Genomic DNA, 22,825 nt, shown 5'->3' on the forward strand with positions numbered 1-22,825 from the left:
CTACCATGAATCCGGAATTGTAAAATTCAAAGTGAAATTGTAAAAAAAAACTGCAAAGGGGTATTTTTATTCAGTGGGTACAATAATTAACCACACCTACATGAATTATAATGGATTGATGCCAGTATTGGACAGTGAAATCTTTAAAATAATTATCCCAATGATAAATAATAGAGGCCGGGTCCTCTGCAGGTTAATCGGTACAAGGCCTACCTATATATTTCACCAAGAACAGCGCATACAAAGTTATTCCGAAACAGAGTCTCTCTCTGTTATCTCAACAACCATTATGTCTTTGGTTAGAGGATCTTTTAGCATACATGTACTTTGAACATCAGGAGGAAGAGGCTGTGCTTGGTGTACTCTTAAAAATTTGCTACTAATCACAATGTCACTTGTTACCATTAGTTTGGGGAATACATATAAAGTCAATGAGAGTCATAGACCAATCAATCCTTGAAATGATAATATGCACTTCCTTCTTGATTTTAACAATAATTTATAGCAAATTTAGAATGAGCCAAGAGATAAACGAATTCATACGTGTATGTGAAGTTACAAACCCTTCATTTTCTTTTTTTTTTTTTTGGGGGGGGGGGTAAATACTAATAATGATAATGCAACTTTATACATGTATAGATTCCATGTATCTGTCACATTATGAAAAATACGAGACATTTGGCTTCCTCTTGCTCGTACGCACGGGCGTCCGTCGATATAACACATATTTTTATGAAAATATGCACCCTTTTTCTTAAAAGTTGATGGAGAGGGGGAAAAATTAATCGTATCGAGTCGGGGTATTCAGAAATGAGTACAGGAGAAACTATATTTCACTGATTTTTATGATTCATCCCATTTGATTAACTCATCTATGCGTGTTTTGGGGCTAATCTTTCCCTTACGCACTGCTTTTTGGCAGAAGTTCTATGGAAAATGCACCTTTTTTCACACAAACTTTGAGACACTCTGTATTCATTCCCCCCACTGCTCGAGAATGAATGGGCAGTTAACGACGGGGTGAAAGATTTATTGAAGAATGGAGTGTATATGTCATGAAAATGAAAGCCATTTTCCCATTGGATATCTTCAATACGTGTTTTTTACTAGATGAAGTTAGTTGTCGAATAGGCTCTCCTGGCATTTGAGGTCTATATCGGTGACGTCACTCAGGATCGTCATGCCTGAACCATCGGCCGGGCAGGGGTCGCAATGGTAGTATGATTTATGCATAATGCACCCGATGTATACAATAATCTTGTCCTCCCGTTCAAATGAATGTGAAACTCATATAATTTTCATCAGATCATTCAACAGGAGTACTGTAGTACACATTTCTTTGTTACAAGTGAATTGAAGTCCCTCCAGTGAGTTTGATCACCCCTATTGTGAAAATGTATCACCCCTAGGTTGTAACACAGTCAGCTGTTTGCACTCAGGGTCACTCCGTGACTAGTCCAGATTGGACCTTGTTGTTTGGAAGTGCCCTTTCCCAAAAGCTAACATAGAGGGCACATGTCTCCCAATCTTTAATCAGCGACAATCCACTCTTCTTGGTGGGGAGCGAAGACGAGTGGACTGTCGATTGTCGATTGGGAGACATGTGCCCTCTATGTTAGCTTTTGGGAAAGGGCACTTCCAAACAACAAGGTCCAATCTGGACTACTCCGTGACCTGTGTGTGCGTTCAAGAGTTGTACACGATTTTCTGTCTCATTTAGGCAGAAATCTTTCATAATGTTTTCATTTTTTGGCAGAAAACTGAGTGAAACCAATCACATCCCTAGTCATGTGTGTTATAGCGATATACAGTAGGACTTGCTTTATGATAGCGATATACAGTAGGACAGTAGGGTTTATGAACAACAAAACAAATTAATAATCTTACCCGGGAATCTTACCTTAAGAATTAATCTTCTCAGAATGACAGCATATATGCAACACGGGATGGAACAGTTTGACATCAAAATGAAGTTGTTTTACATGTATTACTATATAGTTAGTGGAAGTGGAAATGACAGCTTGTCTTAACGTATGTTTAACGAAAATATTTTAGGAAGATACCAGTCTAAAGAACCAGACACCTCCCCCCCCCCCCCTCCTCTCTCTCTCTCTCCCACCACGCGACGGTGAGTTTCACAGAGAAACGGTCTTATACGGTCCCGAAGGGAGCGGGGAGTTTGTTTAATGTCACCCGCAACGTTCGGCACGCGCATAATGGGACACTAACTTGGAACGACTTTTTGTGATAAATACGGCGAACATGTGGTTGGAAAATTGGTTATATCTCCAGAAAATGCACGTATCTGCAGCTAAATTTGGTATCATTGTAAAGCATGAACTATAAAAAAGACCGTCATGGTATTTATAGCGCAGCAATCGGCAGCAATTTGTAAAAGAAATGCTCATGAAAAAAAATTGCTAAAACCCCCCATTGTCAAATGGTTTCGTCCAAAATTACCTCTGAAGGGATCATCATTTTATCTTGAAAATTTTTGATCACTTAAAACAATCATTCATCAAAAAGTACCGTGAATTAGAAATAAATTAAGTTATCCGTTTTGTTGAAACAGTGAAATATCTAAAACGTGTCATTTTCACATGCGGTAGCCGTAAAGGGTCATTTTCCGGTAATATTGAATAAAATGGGCAACTAATAATCAATTTCATGGAGAAATATTGTATGGAGACATCCTACAGGTTCTTATCTTAGCTTAGAATATGAAAAAAAAACAAAATTTGTTTCATGACCAAAAACCAGTTTTGGCGCACTTTTGCTCTCTCCTGGCCCACTGTGCGACGTGGGTTCGACTCCTAACTAGAGTAAGAAACACTAAGAAAAAATTGAATCCGAGTACTTGTAGATTAGGGGTGCGTTTTGAACCCAAAGGATGGAAAAAATAAACCATAATACAGGTGTTCAAATTTTTAACCCTTGTGGTGCTGCTATTGCATCAACCTCTACTACTAGGGTTTCAATTTTGAACCTTAGTGTGTAGCGATTCTCATATCTGTAGTCCAATGGAATTTCGGGGACAGGCGGGCATGCTGCGCTGAGCAGTCGTAAATTAGTGAAAGCACAAGATTTTCTTATGTCGCAACTTGCTAAGTGCATGGTGCCGCCATACACGTAGTATTATCAAGAATCTTGCACGCGAACCTCAGATCTAATGTTAGCTGTAAGAAAGATGAGCATGTAAAGAGCGGGACTACCTAACATGATATAAAATGTAAAAATATGATAAAACATGATCGATAAAACTTGTTATGAATTAATATAATGATGTCCAATAGTAGATTATTGGAGAAAAGACCCATCCCCACCCATGACAATATTATTAAAAACAAGGAGAAAAGGTAAGAAGACGAGGAAGAAAAAAAAGAGATTTGAACTAACAATTTTATGGTTCTATAAACATGCAGAAGTGCAATCTACTAGTCAATTCTCAAAATACCATCTGAAAAATACATCTCCTCCGAAACAATTATTATTAAATTAGCGAAATTTGTAAGAAGAAAATGACCAGAAAATGATAGGAAAGCAAAGATGACCAAAAATTACTATATTAAACGAAGACAATTAAAATGAAGAAAAAGAAAATAAGCAATATATCTCACCTCGATGCCAAACTTCTCGCATAGTCTTTCGTTAACTACCAAGTTTACAAGGGGTACATCAAATAGAGGTCCAAGCAGACTTTTACAGGCGAATACAAGAGATCCTACACCGGCCACGATACCTTCGAATACAGTCATAAGTGGACCAGCAAAGGCAGCCAAGATACACCATAGCATATAAAAACACACCTGGTATACAATGATAGAACAGCTTGATGCTTTGTGTAGTGTGCATCAGAAGCTACCACATATTTTTTTCAATGACCATGTTTTTTGTGATCTTGGTGATGGGGTATGAGGCGGGAAGTTGACGAAGATAAGTATTGTATGTCTGCTCCTAATTTGGATATTTCTTTATTCACAATTATTAAATTTTCTTTGCTATGAATTATTTTGACATGCATTACGCATTGTTATTTATCATTACAGTTATTAGCCTATGATTTGTAAGTATATTCCAAAAAGCTGTAGCAACCGCGATATTAGGTTATCTCGGAAACGTATATACTAACTCAGTTATTTATCGTACAATTCTTATCTTCATTTCCTTGGGTATGGTATGAGTTTTGTTAATGTGCTAATAATCATTACTTCTCCTTCTTGCAATACTTAACTTTTTTTATATCAGTCTATTTTACTTCAAAAAGACTTAACATGCTTCCCTTCTCCTCTTTGTTTAATTTTTCGTTTACCAGGGGTAAACGAAATTATATTATCGTGATTGTATCAATTTTTCATATAGCTCATAAGCATATAAAGCTTTTTTGTATTTATATGTTTTGTTGGGTCAACAAAGACCCATTATAAACCAAAATTAGCAAAAAATCATACGAAATTACAATATTTACAAGTAATCATAATATCATACGAAAAAGAGAAAAGAATATAGAGCTTGTCCCATTATTATTTTTTTTATCATTCTATTGAACCATTGTTAATTTGTGTTTGATATAATCAGTCATATATTGCGAGGAAATCGCATAGACAAGCGATGCTTTTCCTTTTTTCATTTCTGTTATTAATATTGCGTTTTATACCCATATGTTAATCTGTTTTTATTTGAGTTTGAAATTAAGAAAAATAAATTTAATCAATAAATCAAATATATGAAACCATTCTAATTTTCGGAAGGCGATAACCTATTGACTTATAATCTTAATATTTTGGACACTTTTTAGTAATGACATAAACACAACAAATGTAACCAATATTTTATTTGTAATTACTTAGAATCAAGATTTGTTTAAAATTCATTTAATAATTGAACAAGTTTATACAGAAAACCAAGTTGTATAACAAAGTTATACATGTTTGATTTATTTTTTTTTCTTGTAAAGGGATGGTCCGGGCTGAAAATATTGATTTTCTAATACATGGAGTAAAATTCACTGAGCAAAATGCTGAAAATGTCATCAAAATCGGATAACAAATAAAAAAGTAATTGAAATTCAAAGTTTAGCAATGTTTTGTGAAAACAGTCGTCATATCTCCACTTTCTGTTTTCTTACGTTATTACATACATGTAAAATCATATTTTTTCATGATTTCATACTTGTATGAATAATATGTCTCCCTTTTAATAAAATAAGTTGAAGCAATAAATATCTAATGCACTAAATCAGTTGTCAATCCAATTTTTATAGTTCTCGGAGGAAAAAAATGAATAAACCTAATTTCATATAAAAGAACAAGTGGAGATGTCACAACATCAGCCCACCTACTGAATATTCATGACGACTGTTTTCACCAAATATTGCTAAATTTTAAGATTCAATATCTTTGTTATTTGTTATTCGATTTTGATTAAATTTTCGGCATTTTGCTCAGTGAATTCTATTTATTAAGCTATAAGTACTTTCAACCCGGACCATTCCTTTAATACAAAAGGGGAAAAAATGCACCGTGTTTGGGTTTATGCTTCTTTTTGCACTTTAAGAAATGTTCATATCTACTACACAATTCCTAATGCTACATTTCATCCTAAACATAATTATTTTCATGTCTAGACATTATAATCTTACTAAAATATAAGTGATCTTGTGAACTCTTTGATCGTGCCGATTTGATGACGCTGGTTTAAATTCATCATTAGATAATCTTTTTTTTCGTTTAAAGGACAAGTCCACCCCAACAAAAACTTGATTTGAATAAGAAAATGAAAATTCAACAAGCATAACACTGAAAAATTCATCAAAATCTGATGTAAAATAAGAAAGTTATGAATATTTAAAGTTTCGCTTCATTTCACAAAACAGTTATATGCACATCTCGGTCGGTATGCAAATGAGGGAACTGATGACATCACTCCTTCACTATTTCTTTTGTATTTTATTAAATGAAATGTGAAATATTTTAATTATCTCGTCATTGTATGTGAAATGGAGTTTCATTCCTCCCTGAACACGTGGAATTTCATTATTCTAATTTTTTGTGCTTCAGGCAAGGAGGTACGAATCGTCAAATTCGTAAAAATTGAAATATTGTATAATTCAAACAATAAAAAAAAGAAATAGTGACATCATCGACTCTCATTTGGATGTAGCTGGCTCGTTCATATAATTATTTTGTTAAATGTAAGCAAAACTTTGAAATGTCATAACTTTCTTATTTTACATCCTATTTTGATGAAATTTTTAGCATTGTGCTCGTCTGATTTTTCTCTATTAATTCAAATCAACATTTTTCTGAGGTGGACTTGACCTTTAAAAAATGATTCAAGAAAATGGTAATATCAGTATACTTACCATCCATGTGTGCTGCTTCTTCGACAGAAACCCAAGGAGACCGGCTGGAATATAACACTGACATAAGTAATAACAATAATAATGAATCACATGAGATACGTCATATTTAGAGAACAAAATAATGTAGGGCCTATGATGTTTTTAAAACCTCGCCACACGCTTTTAGGGAGACACACTGTAACATGCCGGAGACTAAATAAATGTTCGTTCCCTTTGTAAAACACTTCGTAATTCCGGAACACGTAAATTGCTGTTCGTTAATCCGAAAAAAGGGTTCGTTAATGCGAACATTTGTGGCGTTATTCCGAAGGTTCGTCAGTCCGAAAAGGAAATAAGGTTCGTTATTCCGAAGGTTTTAAAATCTGAAAACGAAATAAGGTTCGTTGTTCCGAAGGTTCGTTAATCCGAAAACGAAAGAAGGTTCGTTCTTTTGAAATTTCGTTTATCCGTAAAAGGAAATAATCGAAGCCGGGAAACCCGGAAGGATAAGCGTGGTGGAGGGGGGGGGGGGGGGGTGGTGAAAATGAGGAAACACTGTTGCTGTTCAGTTGTTATGAGGACGGGGAGAGACGGAGGAAAGAGCGAAACAGGAGAGGAGAGACGATGAGAAAGGCAAAGGGTTCCAACCCAGCCGGCGTTAGATTTGAGTAAAGCGTTGCTTGGGAGTATAGTTGGCTGTAAAATTCACGATTTGTTAAGAAGCTTAATCTATGTTGTTTGCATCAAAGAGGAAATGTTAGTAACCAAGTTTTCCCCGCATACAGTTCAAAGCAAGAGAGGAAGGGATAAGCATGAGAAAACGAAAGACTGTACAACAGGAAGGAGTATTTGTCATAATAATATCTCTCTTCTCTTCTCTCTTTTGTCGATCGCAAAAGGAAGGGCGACGGGAGCAAAGTAGAGCAAAACCTTCTTACTTTTACATTATTGAAAAATAAATGATCACAATTACCCCAAGAAATGAGACTTTCTAATATACAATGCATACTTTAGCAAGGATATTTTCATTTCGAAAAACGGCACATTTCATTTTGAAACGGGAATTTCCCATTAAAAAAAAGGTATTTTGTTCCTACGGAGATTTTTTGTTTTTTGGGGGGGGTTGATGCAAGTGCACCCGGCCCCCCATGCTTTGACCGCCATTGTGGGAATTGGCTGATCTATCGTTATCAGGGGCGTTAAATTACGCAGAATTCTCTCGTAGGGGTGATCATAGGCTATGACGTAGTTCACGTTTTTCTCTCATTTTTTCTAGCCCTGCAAATATTTATTTTACTATTCATTTTATCTATCAGGTTTATACATAGATGGTAATAAAAAGGTATTTAGGAACCAAACTGAACAAAATTATTTACAATAATTACAACTTACAAAAAAACTACAACATCAAAAAAATAAAATACAAATGCATTCAACGAGAAAACTATTAAAAAAAGTATATGAGCAGAATTGTTATCATATAAGTTATCAAATCAAATATCGCTAAGGGCGTGTTGATGCATTTTGAAATTGCTTTGTCAAAGTTCAAAATGTCCACTAAAAGATCCATTCTTGATTAAATCTTTACCACTTATAAACCTAAACAGGGACATTTTCTCGATTTATCCAGGCTCATCAAATCATAAACTTAGTTGTGGCCCAGTGGATTAGTCTTCGGACTTTAAAACAGAGGGTCGTGGGTTCGAATCCCAGCCATAGCGTAATTTCCTTCAGCAAGAAACTGATCCACAATGTGCTGCACTCAACCCAGGTGAGGTAGATTTGTACCGGTAGGAAGTAATTCCTTAAAAAGCTGTGTGCGCTCTGAACGCCTAGCTTAGCGGGTAATTTAGGAGCGCCTTGAGCACCTAACAAGGTGGATATGTGCGCAATATAAATACTTTATATTGAAGAATATAAAAAATTGAGTGTGCATGGATATTGACAGGGGAATAAGTGCACCCATTTGAAAGAATATATTGTGATCGATGACCACAATATTTAAAAGTGAAAATTTATTTTCTAAAATTAAAATACATAAGCCTTCAGTGAATTAACTTGATCCGAGTATTAAAATGGATAACGAAAATAGTCATGAAAACAAGAATACAGTTGTTGAGTTAACCATAAAACACACATGACATGTTGCCTCCATTAGTGTGCATTTCCCATTATCAAACTGAGCTGCCTCTTGCTCTCTTAAATATGCTCAATATTGTGATTTGATGAGCCTAGGTTGATCATTGAATTTTTCCTGGTCAGCTCAGGGAATTTGCTTTTCAGCTGAGATTCTAGTATGCTAGACAGTTCAGACCAGCCATGTATTCAAACTTAGAAGAAGCTAAAAAGAACCATTGTAAAACCGCTGGAGCGAGATATCTTCACATAAGAACATTTAATTGAGAATAATATTTTTTTATTTTATTAATTCAGCCGTATATATTGACCTCCTCTAGACAGGGGCCAATATGATTCTTTCCGGGCAATACTAGTTTATCAGTCCCCATTATATAAATACTGGGAATACTGGGAATACTGGCAAATAATGTGAAGTACGCTGAAACATTTATTGGGTCAACCTAGATTGCCAATAATGCCCTCCAGTCTTCCTTGCACACCACTTTCATTTACATGAACAAAAAGAGTAAGTTTTATGTTTGAAAACCTTATATACAACATTCACGTCTAAGCCTCTGTGGCGTCGTGGCCTTGTGGTTATGAATCTTGTCTTTCAATCTGAGGGACATGGGTTCGATTCTCAGCCATGGCATGTTTTCCTTCAGCAAGAAGTTAACCCTCGTTGTACTGCACTCAACCCAGGTGAGTGAGAAATTCCTTGAATTCTTCAGCGCCTATATGGCAGCACAACCAAAGCCGGGGTAATAATCGCAACCCTTTGTATCCACATGTTAAATGGCTTTATAAATCAAATTATTATTTTCATTATTATTGCTATTATTAATATTATCATCATTATAGTTTTAATGTGTATAGGATCGTGTGTATATCTCACCAATTGAACAACTAAAAAGGAGTATACTTCTGGATTGAGATTGTAAATTCTTATTCATAATCATTCTGAATGGCTGTACCGGTATTTACTCAGATCCCCAACCCCTTTCCCAGAGTTTGTATTCATTTCACTTACAGAAACGCCAGCCCAAACTCCAACTCGTGGATAATCAATGATGTCCCAGTGATAGTAGGTAATGACGTACAATGATAAGGCCACTGAGATGATACCAAAAACCAACTGCATCACGCCGATAAATATTCCAGCTCTGTAGTTGAATGGACTTTTTTTCTTTGTAAACAAATAAAAGATAAAACATAATTTACTGTCATACATTAATTAGTGTGAGTGGCGATGAGAGTTTTAGGATCATTGCTAAAAATTTGACATAATCTATATGCAAAGATGATGATAATAATGATATTGATATTATAGTAATATAGAAATAGATATCTACCGAAAATTCACGAAATACAGTGCGTATAAAAAAAACGGAACAGTTTTGAAGGTCTATAAAAGATATGTTTCAAATTATGATGTTATCTATATTTTGATGCTAATAGATGCTCTGAAATTTTATTTTTGTAATGCCTTTAAAAAAAATAGTTTCGTTCATGCTTGAGCAAACATGGATGTTTTTTGTCTGTGGTTAAAAAATAGGCTTGCGCCAAAATGGCAGAAATCCTTTTATTAGGTGAAACAAGTTTTGTTATGGTACATTTAAAAGACATGAATCCATTTTCAAGGAGTTATTGATTCCTTGACCAAGTTTGATTATGTGCTTGACAGGACAAATAGGAAAGGATTCATGTCTTTCAATGGCAATGTGTATTCAGTCAATTTTGAAGGAGTAGATATGGCAGATCGGGTAAAATGTATGAAAAAGTTGTGATCGAGCGAGCAAAAATTCCACTTTTTATCAAAATTTAATATTCAGATAATAATATCGTATTTCACTTTCTATCTTTCATTTCATTTCCTTGCTACTTTTTTTCTTGGTGATGATTTTTTTTTTATTTGAGCACCCCAAAGCCCCCACCCATCTGTATGTCACCGTTCAAAGGCACCATAACCTTTGTAGCACACAAGGAAAGGATTTGAAAAAAAGGCTCGGTGTAAAAATGGCAGAGGTAAAAATGGCAGAGGTAAAAATGGCAGAGGTAAAAATGGCAGAGGTAATAATGGCAGAGGTAAAAATGGCAGAGGTAAAAATGGCAAAGGTAAAAATGGCAGAGGTAAAAATGGCAGAGGTAATAATGGCAGAGGTAAAAATGGCAGAGGTAAAAATGGCAAAGGTAAAAATGGCAGAGGTAAAAATGGCAGAGGTCATAATAGTCTAGGTAAAGAGTCTTCAACCCCCATGAAAAAAAAATCAAAAAGCCCCCGCATGTAAGCCCTACATAGATTAACTAAGAAAGGTTCTAAGAAAATGAAAATAATGGAAAGGGTGACATTCTTAAATCATAGATAGATCGTCTGCACCAAATTGATAATCTTTTGGCTAGAATATCTTATTTTTTCTGGACTCTCATGGACGGCCTTCTCATGTCAAATCGCTGTATTAGTATTCAAATTTGAAGCACACTCTTGATCGCAATTTTACTTAATTCATTACAGGGGAAGTTCAACCTCGGTTAAAAGTCATTGCAGAATAGCAGAAAAAAATAAAATGATAATGGTGAGGGTTTTAGGAAATCAATCAAAAATTTAAAAAGCTATACTTTTATATTTCAATGGTGACGTCATTTGCGAGCAGCTTTCCCATATTTGGTGTATAGAAAATATTAATGAAATGTAATTTTCTAGAAAAATCTTTTTTTTTATCTTCAGTATATTATATCAAGAGACAAATCATTTCACTCACGCTCCTGAAATATTTTTAAAGCAATTATGAACCATTTTTTAGTGCATAAAATGTCATGGGGCAGCTTCCCATATATGACGACAAAACCTTTGGGAACCTTACATCCACTTGGACTAGCTGCATTGAGGTATTGCTCTATAAAGACTGAACAATAATTGTATCATTTACACTTAACGTATCACATTTAATCAGTGGCAGATCCAGGATTTTCCAAGGGGGAGGGCAAGTTTTCCTGAAAAATGACATGCAAAAAAGTTTTCCGCCTACTAACTCGTAAACAAAATAAATAGCAGGCAGAAAAGGGTCTCGCTTTAAAAAGGGGGCACACTTGAGTTAGCATATTTGCTAAGATTTTAATTGTACCTCTCATGAGGGGGGGGGGGGCACGGGCCAGCTGTGCCCCATGGATCCGCCAGTGACATCACTGGTGGATCTATTCATCATGATTCATCATGATATGGAAATTAACAAAAATACTTTTATTACAGAATGTTCAGTTATTTTTTTATCCAGTTTAAATTATGAAAGTAGTTCGACGTAGACCCGAACTTGTTCGTTTCAGAGGGTTAGTGGCTGCACACATTGGTGTTTACATTTTAAAAATCGTTGGGTTTGTATGTAAAGCGTTGTTCGGCTTACGAGCTTAAGATCCTTTCATCATGCAGTCACTAATTGAAATCATTTTGGCAAGAAAATGCTTGAGTTTAGTTATATAAATGACAGAGTATAGATCTTAAATGACGAAAAACAACATAATGTTTAATCAGTTTTTATAGCCCATTTCGTCGACAAGATGATAATCATAATGTAGCCTATTTTAATCATCTTTACCTCTGCCATTTTTACCTCTGCCAATTTTACCTCTGCCATTTTTACCTCTGCCATTATTACCTCTGCCATTTTTACCTCTGCCATTTTTACCTCTGCCATTTTTACCTTTGCCATTATTACCTCTGCCATTTTTACCTCTGCCATTTTTACCTCTGCCAATTTTACCTCTGCCATTTTTTCCTTTGCCATTTTTACCTTTGCCATTATTACCTCTGCCATTATTACCTCTGCCATTTTTACCTCTGCCATTTTTACCTCTGCCATTTTTACCTCTGCCATTTTTACCTTTGCCATTTTTACCTCTGCCAATTTACCTCTGCCATTTTTACCTCTGCCATTTTTACCTCTGCCATTTTTTCCTCTGCCATTTTTACCTTTGCCATTATTACCTCTGCCATTATTACCTCTGCCATTATTACCTCTGCCATTTTTACCTCTGCCATTTTTACCTCTGCCATTTTTACCTCTGCCATTTTTACCTGGCACCGAAAAAAATGCACACTCTCCCATACTTCGGTTGAAAAAAATGTTTTTGCTTATAGAAGGAATATTCAAAGCTAAAAGAGAACATATTAAAAAGAAACAACAGAACAATTCAAACAAATAAATAGATTTGAAAACTAATTTTGACCGGATAATTTGAAAATTATGGCAAAGATAATGAAAAGGTTTGGAGCAAGTCTGCTGATTAGCAAGAAATCCGAACATCATATTTATCATTTCTGCCATTTTGGAGCAAGCTTTCTTTTTAACCACAAACAAAAAACATCCATGTTTGCTCAAGCATGAACGAAACTATTTTTTAATGGCATTACAAAAATAAGATCATAATTTGAAACATATTTTCATAGACTTTTCGAAACTGTCCCGTTTTTTATACACACTGTAGATCGTGGATCCGGCAGCCAACGCGTGCAGCACCAGATCAACGTTGCTGCCTCCCTTATTCATTGAACGCCAAAAAAAAAAATATGGTGTCAGTAGTACCAATGTTAAATCATAATGATGATGGTAATAATAGTAGTAATAATATTCATTGTTAATTTTATAAGGAGTATTAATGGTATTATTACTAGTGTTATTATTATTATTTTATTATTAATATTATTAATATAGGAATGATGATAACGTCCTTTTATTACACATGCATCCACTCAACAGACAACTAAGATTACGACTTTTTACCCTGATCTTTTTTTATTTCATGATTATTCTAATAGTTCGATATTAGATTTCTTAATATTTGAACGAGGGGAGGGGCAAATTGTATGTGGAACAAACCTCAACTATCACTATGGAGATTCATGTTTTCTGAATTACTGTCTATGCACCTGCACATCGTAACGCTGTTAGATGAATATTGTATTTTATTAACCAATAAAACGTGTTTATAAGAACTCCTATAGTTCGTTTGCACATAATGAAGGGGGGCTGGCACTTAGAAAGGGGTATGTGATGTTACAATCATGTGTATACATTATTATGTCACTATAGAGCGTTACAAACGGGCGAGATTTTAATCTTCAAACTTTCAAAAGCTAAACTAAATCAGAAGCCTTGTACCCTTTCCATCTTGTACATTGTAAAATTTCAACCGACACGAGGGCAATTATGTGTCCAACCAATTGTAGGCAGCAATTTATCTAGGGCATATTGTCCAGTAAGATTAAAGAAATAAGCAGCAACTAATTTGGAATGGGTAAAAGTTTCATCACCCTATAGATAAATAAAAATGGTCAATGTTGGGTGGACACATAATTGCCCTCATTGATCATTTTTACCCATTATTTTTTAGAATGTATTTACCACCCTGGAGATAATGAAACTACTTGATTAATAGCAACGATTGTCGGCTAAGATTGAAAAACGTGTATTAATTTGCTTACCTTAATACACTTTATCAATCCATGGACTTCATTTCTCCTCACCTCCTGGGCTTGAGCGACTCTGTTTCTTCTCTGACGTGGCATATCTAATTGTGATGAAGCTCATAAAGATCTTGCTACATTGATGAAAAATATCATTCTATTTATTTTTTAGACAGTAATGTTAAATTTCCGAGGTGTACGCTTTGCATGATCTTCAAAGAACGTAGCGCTCTTGTTATGAAATTGCCCTATCTCTCATTTGTCTGTTTTGTCCGGAGTTTTCGCATCCACAACATCGGGGACATTAGATATTGGTTCGTGTGCATAATTCTTGTTGCTACTATGACCCCGTTCTCATTACGCTGTCTAAACTAGTTCACTGTAAACCGGTTCAGGAATCCAGTATGAAAGATCGCTTTGCTAGCGTTCCCATATTTTGATCACCCGAAAGTAGTTTTTAAAATCACTTCATGTAAAGCAATCTTGTTGCTATGGGAACGCTCTCAATGTGGTAACACGTTTCGCGCGAAATTCTAAACCACAGTGTAGGTACTTTACTGTTTCTAACGAGCTTAAAATACCATTAAAATAGCAAAAAAAATAAATATATGAAAGTAAATTATGTATTATTGGTGAATAAGAGACACACCTTGCCATTGCCATTCCCAGATGTCCCAACTTCTGACATACTGCAGCTGAAATTGACACACAACATTCAATAGTATTGTTTTAAGTAAGTGATCTTATTCAAATATATCTCTAGAGTGATATAAATTTATAGGTCAAACCAAGGCAAAGGGCGAAGAAATTGCAACAAACCACACCATACAAGCCATATTCATGCCCGGCATCAAGGCTCTTTTTTGTGTCGTTTTTCAAACAGATTCTAATATCTAGGTATTGATTCGAAGTCTTCACAAAACAGGAGATAAACAGACTAGATATAATTAAAAAGATCTTCCTCCAGCTTCGATATTATACGAAACGAAAGGCAAAACCAAAATCAGATTCCCCATTTGTCGATTGCCATTATTGAATATTATTTTGAAGAGGTCTTTGTCGAAGTGTAGCAATTGTCTCTGTGTCTGTGATTTGTCTTGTGACTGATGATGCCTCTTTGTCTGACTCTCAGTGACATTCCTTTTTCTATCTTTTTGTTTCCTTTCCCCTTCTATTTTTCGTTTTCTTTTTCCTCCTGTTTTCTTCTCTTTCCCCTTCCTTTTCTCTCCCCTTCTTTCTTTTAACCTTCTTTTCCACTCCCTCTCTCTTTTGTATTCTCTCTCATTTTCCCTCTCTCCCTTTTCTTCTTTTGTTCTTTCCTTAATTTTTCTCTCTCAGTCTCCATTTCCCTTTTTATCTTTTTTTCTCTTCTTTCCCTTCTTTCTTTCCATCTTCTTTTTTTCTTCCCTTGTCTCCCCTCTCCCTACAATTTCTTATTTGTCTCTCTCTCCCCTTCCTTTCTTTCCTTGTCCTTCTCCTCCTTCTTTTTCGTTCCTCTTTTCTTTTCTCTTCCCTTTCTCTCTCTTTTTTAATAGGAGGAGGGGGGGGCAAAGCCCTTCCACCCCAAGCCGCGCTTTATGAGCAGGCATTCTTTATTGTGTACTCCTTCTTCTTCTTCTTCTTTTCCCTCATTTTCTTCTTCCTCCTCTCTTTCTTCTTCTTTTTTTCTTCTTATAATTATCAACTTCTTCATCATCATCATCATTCTCATTTCCTCTTGATTTATTTTTTCGCTTGTTCTTACATTTTTCCCTTTCCTATCCCTTCTCATTCAGTCTCTACATATAAGGCCTAAAGCGGACATACAATGCAATATTAAATGTCTTCTGTGTTCAGGTTCGAAAAAGAAAACAAATAACATGAATAAACGGTATGCATGATATCCCAACAAATCATTATCCCAAATGAAAATTAGACCAAGTGGCATGTCGACGAAATGAATGTTAGACTATCTGGAAATTAGCCGAAATGGAAATTCGACTACCTGCAATACAGACCGAATGACTAATAGACCAAGTGAGGATTAGACGAACTAGTAAACTAGTATTAGACTAAGTGACAATAAAACAGGCCTACAATGGATTCTTAAAGGTATGTATAAAATGTGAATATATTCTCGGATAACGGCTAGAGATATTTCGAAAGCTGCCTTTTGGCAAAAGTCTGTTTTCTAAAAAAAAATGGTGTTCAAAGTGTACAACTGAGCAGAAGCCTATTCACTCATACCATGGTCACATTTGTTCTACGGCGGCCGTACGGCGATTCGAAAACAGCCGTTTTATCAATTTTTATTCAAACCACCTATATGTAGTTGGACAAAAAAAAATGTTAAAACGGCTGTTTTCGACTCGCCGTAAGGCCACCGTAGAATAAATGTGACCATGGCATTATCCACTGTACTATTAATGTCGAATAAAAAAGCGATCGTCAGAACGTATGAGGGTACTATAACGATAATTATAATGAGTGTACCCAAGTGATCAGGGCATGACATGGTATTCATTGACCACCTCGGCTTAAGTGAATTTCGAAATGAGTTTTTTGTCACGCTAAATAAAGCTTAACGGAATAACAATGACAAAGGAAATGCTTTGTTCTTTTCGCACTTTACTTTTAAACAGGTCGGAAAAGTCTCGCTCCAGTCTTCACTAAAATTAATCGGTAATGGATGATTAGTTGCGCACTGCCAATATCATGATTGTATTAATTTTCAATGAATAAATTGAAAGAAGTAATCTACAAAGTGATGGTCTGTCATATATCATTCTAAAGGCCACCCACCGCACACCTTACGACCCAACCTGTCGCCGACTGGCTTGCGACATGGTGAAGGGAAATGTGACGTCACAGTTCAGTCGCAAGGAAAATCAGAAGGATTTGACATGTCGAATCCTTATGACTGGATCGCAAGCTCAATCCAACCTCCAGCCAATCAGACAGCAGAGTCGCATACATACGCAGTAAGCGCAATTTATCAGATGCTATGCCAAAAAACAAAAAGCGCATGCGTGAGTCGCAGATCGGATCGCAAGGTGTGCGGTGTCGAGTCTTATGACTGCCTTGCGATTCATCTCCCCTCACTCAGTCGCAAGCAAGTCGCCGACCAGTTGGGTCGTAAGGTGTGCGGTGGAATGCGGTGGAATACCACTTCGTCTCCATCCGTATTTTTTTCTACTGCCAATTTTGTCTCTCCCAACTTTGTAATATGCTGACTTATTCATGTTTCAGCGAAAAGGGGAAATTGGGAATAAGTTATTAGTATGAGAGTGTTGTCACACTACGTATCACAACATCGTAGACTAGATAGGCCTGATTAATATTGATTTGATTGAGAGCGAAGTTGGCTCAGCCGGTAACTCGTCTGCTTGTCGACCTAAAGATCGTGGGTTCGAGTCCACCCCAGGCGGTTAACTGAAGCCAGTGCGTTTTGTGTAAACGTCTCTCCCCTGTTTCATAGATGCAGGCTATGTTACAGTGGAGAACACTCCGTCCCTTGGATAAGACGTTAAATAGAGGCCCCGTGTAGAGGAGAGTCACCACCTTTGCACGTTAAGAACCCACTGCACTATTCGTATAAGAGTAGGGGGAAAACCCAGGTTTAGCGGTACACCTGTACTCCCCCAATCAGTTATATCGGGAGGAGAGAGCCCGCTGGCTGCGGGTCACAGTTCTGTGTGCGCGCCCTTCTAGGCTACCCAGATTGGCTGGCTCCTCTAAAAATGCGCCTCCGACAGATATACGGCGCTAAGAAATGATGTGCATCATCATCACATCATCATTTTTTTTTGCATTTATTTCCACATTTCAATAAAAAAGTAAATACAAGTGTAACCATTTTTTTCTCACCATAACATAAAACTAAGCAAATGACATAATGAATAACATGCGCATACATACATTATAACATTCTAATTAGAAATATAATTATACATGATAAATTTATTATTTAACAATCAAAACTACGTGTACAAGAGTAGATAAACTATTGTTCTGCCTTATTCAATTATTAAATGTAAGATATGAAACAAATATACCAGGCCTTTATTTCGAAAGTATAGAGGGAATTATTTATCCTCGGTTGTACTGGCCAAATTACTATTTTCCCCTCGGGGCTTCGCCCCTCGGGAAAAATAGTAATGCCAGTCCAACCTCGGATGAATAATTCCCGCTATATACTTACTCAAAGCCTGGTATATTTGTATAATATATGCACTCAACCCAGGTGAGGTGAATTGGCACCCGGTAGGAAGAAATTCCTTGAATGCTTTGAGCGCCTAGGCAGCTCAGCTAAAGCCGGAGTAATAATAATATATATATATATATATATATATATGAGGATAGATGCATGTATCTCACTACACAGATAATGCGAGTGCCGAGAACGAGCTGAAATTTCTTTATATTCTGACCTGAAAGCTTGATATTCTAAGCATTTTTGATACAAATGACTAAGATGGGTACCAAAAACTAAAGAACAGTAGACGCGAGCGCGGAGCGCGAGCTGAAAATTTTGATATTTCGATCTGAAAAAAGACAGTTTAATGGACGTTGTTTTATAAAGAACAAGATATATACCCAACAAAAGATTATTGCAAATCGAAGCGGGAGTTCTGTTGACGTTTAGAACTGTAAACGGGAAATTCTATTCACCTATTTAATCATGTCAAGTATGGGTTTTTGCTAAATAAATGATGCGAGCGCGAAGCGCGAGCTGAAATTTTTTATATTCCAATCTAAAAAGCGGACATTTTGAGCACAATCTTGAATAAGAACGAGTTGGTATCTCAAACACGCTTGCTGATTTCTGTGTAACATTACAATTTTATATTATTTTACAAATCAGCGGAATTATTGGGGGGGGCAAAACGATATGTTTGCCCCCCCCCCCAATATTTTCATGGTGGGGCGACGCCTCTGAGTGCGGTTCTTTCATGTTTGCAATCCATCGCAAACATTTGTGTTACGGAGCCCCAAACTCGTTTCCAAATGCCGCCACCAAAACAAGTTCAAGTTATGCAATTTCAAAGACGATTTTCTGTAATCACCATGCACGTACATTGTATAATGCAGTAACATCACCAATACTAACGATGTAGTCTTTATATTTATAATCTTTATTATAATCAATTCTGTGGCATCTCCTTTCATTATTGATTAATCGATCAACCATCCATCGTGGAGTAACTCAGCGCGCACCGGTTACCTATAGTGTCCTGCACCCACTATGTGTGTGCATAAGCATTGTTCAGTGATACTGACAAGTTTTATCAGTTGCCTGAAGATCGCACCTCACAAAGTCAGCTTCATTGCCCTAACGGCAACTTTGCTAATTTGCATGAATTTAAAATGGCCGCCAGAAAAAAAATCTTTAAAAGCTTAACTTTTTAACCTCTTCCCATTTCCCATAATGATGAGTAATACCCCATTTTAGGGGATTGGGGTGTTTAGCATCAATTTCTATTATCATTTTCGCTATATAACGTCATCTTTAGTTCAAATCGAAGCTGGCCGCCAGACGCCATCTTGAGAAATGAACGGCTGAATCATTTTGCCCTAGAATGATGAGCAATGAATAGGGGTTTGGGTGTATAGAATTAATTCACGCTAATCAAACTCGTCCTTAAGGTATTTCTTCCTCGTTTCCGTCAATTCCTGATCTAAACAATGCTCAAAACCTCTTCCTCGATATCTTCTATCTCTATCTCGACACTTTCGTCATTTTATTTGACATTTTGACAGTCAGTATATGAACTGTAGCATTCCACTTTACCAGAACAGTTACAGTGTGTCGGTACAGGACACGTGCTTTTTGTGGCATCTACATATCTGAGTGCTGCATGTGCCCGAGGAAAAATTGGACAAGCAAAAATAAAACGAGTTTTCAACCAATTATAAGGGCATTTCATCCACGAAAAAAAATTGAACAGCAAAATAAAGCACACAAAAAAATCATATTAAAAAAGGTGTGTCACACTCTGTTTAAAGGAATGGTCCAGGCTAAAAATATTTATATCTGAATAAACAGAATAAAATTGATGATGATGTCACATCCCCATTTTCGTTTTTTTTCTGTTGTTAATACATGAAATCATCAATATTTCATTATCTCATACATGTTTGTAAATGATGTGTCTCCGTGATGATGAAATGAGTTGCGGCAATAAATAACTAAATGCACTTACTCAGTAGTCAATCCAGTTGTTTTAGCTCTTGGTAGAAAATATATTGTTTAAACAAAATTTCATATAATAAAATATAAAAGAACAAGTGGGGATATGACATCATCAGCCCACCTAAAAAATATTAATAAAGACATGCCTACAGCTCACCGGAATACTGCAAATCTTTGTCAATAACTTTGTTATTTTGTTACCCGATTTTGCTCTAATTTTTCAGCATTTTGCTTTGTGGATTTAACCCTATTTATTGAGATATGAATATATCTAGCCTGGACCATTCCTCTAATGATTTTAATTGTTCGTCTCATAGGCATGGGCCGGCTTGCCCCCCCCCCTTGATCCGCCAGGGCAGTGGGTTTTTGAGCCTTGTTTCGATCAGAAAGTGAAGGAAGGGACGAGTGGGGATCAAGAAAACTTCTCAAACCTGCTTGCACTTGTTTGAGAAGAATTAAATATCGTATAATGAGCTGTTATTTTTTCTGGAATAAATGGTTATAATGCTCAGGTTTTCATGATATTATCCGGCGGCCATCTAGAATTAGACTTTGGCCCGAATTCACAAAGGTGGACTAAAGTTATACCCGGGGTATAACTTTAGTCCACCTTTGTGAATACGGGCCAAAGATATCCTATATTAATAACAGAAACCCATTAAAGGAGGTATTGGGCAACGGGTTCAAAAGTTCATTTATCAAATTAACGTCGACCTGCATGACGGCTATCTTGATGAATGACCTTATATTGCGAAATAGATAACAGAAATGAATTCTACACACCCAAACCCCCGAAAAAGAGGTATTACTCATCATTTTCGGGCAAGGGGTTTAAATTTATGTTTTCAAGATGGCATCTGTCGGACATCTTGGATTTGATTTATTATTTATTTATTTTGCTTTTTATTGTTTAGATTATGCAATATTTCAATATTTACAGATTTGACAGCAAGGTCCAACTTAAATTAACAATTACGTGTTATGGTAATGGTAATTCCACATGTTCAGGGAGAATTAAAACTTTGAATCACAGGACAATGAGGAGAAAAATAAAATATTTCATATAAAGAATACAAAAGAAATATTGAATGATGTCATCAGTTCCCTCTTTTGCATACTGAAGGGGATGTGCATATAACTGTTTTGTGAAATCAAGCAAAAGTTATAGTTGTCATAACTTTCTAATTTTACATCCGATTTTGATGAAATTTCTAGTGTTTTGCTTGTAGGATTTTTCTCTTTTTATTCAAATCAACTTTTTGTTGGGGTAGACTTGTCCTTTAAGGTTATCAACAAGGGTGTTCACGTGTCATAAAGGAACACTTTATCTTTACTAAGAATACCTCTCAGATCATCGCTATACAGCACAGAGAGAAGGGACCAATATTGTTTCCCTGAGGAATTTCACAAACGATATTATCAAAGGATGATTTAACTACATTAACAAATGTACATTGACTACGTCCAAGAATGTAATCTTTGAACTATTTCAGAGCTAGTCCAGCAATACATTTTCTTTTTGATATTAATCGTGTTCTACTGGATAAATACATATTATTCGCGCTAAGCGATTGCTAATAGAATTCTCATTGATTCTGATCTCAAAAGGGTCATATGTGAACAGTCACCACAAATTTAAATCGGAAAAAAGTCGACAAGGAAGGTTCTCTGTAAATTTTCAAAATAGTTAATTGGTTTTCAAAAGGAAAACAAACAAAAAAGCTTATCTGAAGAAAGGTGATTTTTCTTCTTTTCATTGTCTAAAGTTCTAAACATAAATCGAAAACAAGATTTATCGTGTGTTTTTTTTCTCGAATTGGTTGGAACATTCACCGAGACTTCACAGGATGCATATCTCATGTCTGAGTAAACCAAGAACTTCAGCCCTCGTAATGTCCATTCTTTTGAAAGCTATCCTTATTTTTGTCTGCATTCATATATTACACTTGTGGGCTATTGTTAAGTAAATTTGACAAGTTATGTATCTTTAAAATGTAGGATGTGCATTTTATAACTCTTAAAAGTACATTTTTTTTAAATCATTTTGCGCGACTTATTGTTGGCTTCGGGGTATACTGGTCACAATTTACCTGATAATTTTTATTACAAACATGAATGCGACACGTATCTCACTAAAGAAACATTGGAGCGCGATGCCCGAGCTGAAAATTTGCTATACTGGCCTGATAGAGTATATGAACAAAGTATTTTGAGATAGAAATATCGTCAAAATACATTTAGAGATACATATTTTAACATCACCATATCTGTCGAATATTTTTTTTTCTGGCGTTTTCTTGCCGTCCGGCGCTATAATGTGCTTTTACATGCCTGCGTGCTGAGTGACCGAAAAAATATCAAAAGAAGGATTTGCCAAAAAAAATATGCAAAATTAAGTTTTCAGTGTGCATTTTCTGTAAAATTTGGGGAAAAGTTAGACTCCTTGCTGCCAAAATACCATCACCATGACTCCATGACTCCATGAGCATATTGTCTATTCCATGAATATGAGCTTTTTTGATTGTTTACTTTGGATACCAAATTTGGTTTTGTGATGATCACTAAGGTCCTGTTATAAAAGAAAATACCGAAACTACTTATAATGCCCCATTTTTAGGTCTTAGGTCTAAATCGAAAAAAAAATCAGCTTGCGCTTTGTGGACAAGTACTTTGCTCACTATTAAAAATATGTTTAAACTATTCCAGATTTAAGGTCAGAATATTAAAAATTTTCACA

The 22,825-nt window shown here is 35.8% G+C and overlaps 1 protein-coding gene across 1 annotated transcript in view; it reads right to left on the reverse strand.

The window, feature by feature from the left end:
- LOC121417543 overlaps window positions 1-14,164 on the reverse strand; it is a 28,275-nt gene extending 14,111 nt beyond the window's left edge. The window contains exons 1-4 of the mRNA XM_041611272.1: window positions 13,935-14,164; window positions 9,489-9,644; window positions 6,362-6,418; window positions 3,618-3,806 (exon numbers count right to left, since the gene is read on the reverse strand). Coding sequence (XP_041467206.1) covers window positions 3,618-3,806; window positions 6,362-6,418; window positions 9,489-9,644; window positions 13,935-14,018 — 486 coding nt within the window. The 5' untranslated portion in view covers window positions 14,019-14,164. The remainder of the gene's footprint in view (window positions 1-3,617; window positions 3,807-6,361; window positions 6,419-9,488; window positions 9,645-13,934) is intronic.
- Between the last annotated feature and the right edge of the window lie 8,661 nt (window positions 14,165-22,825).

The sequence above is a fragment of the Lytechinus variegatus genome, chromosome 6, assembly GCF_018143015.1.
Source record: "Lytechinus variegatus isolate NC3 chromosome 6, Lvar_3.0, whole genome shotgun sequence".
Classification (NCBI taxonomy): Eukaryota; Metazoa; Echinodermata; class Echinoidea; order Temnopleuroida; family Toxopneustidae; genus Lytechinus; species Lytechinus variegatus.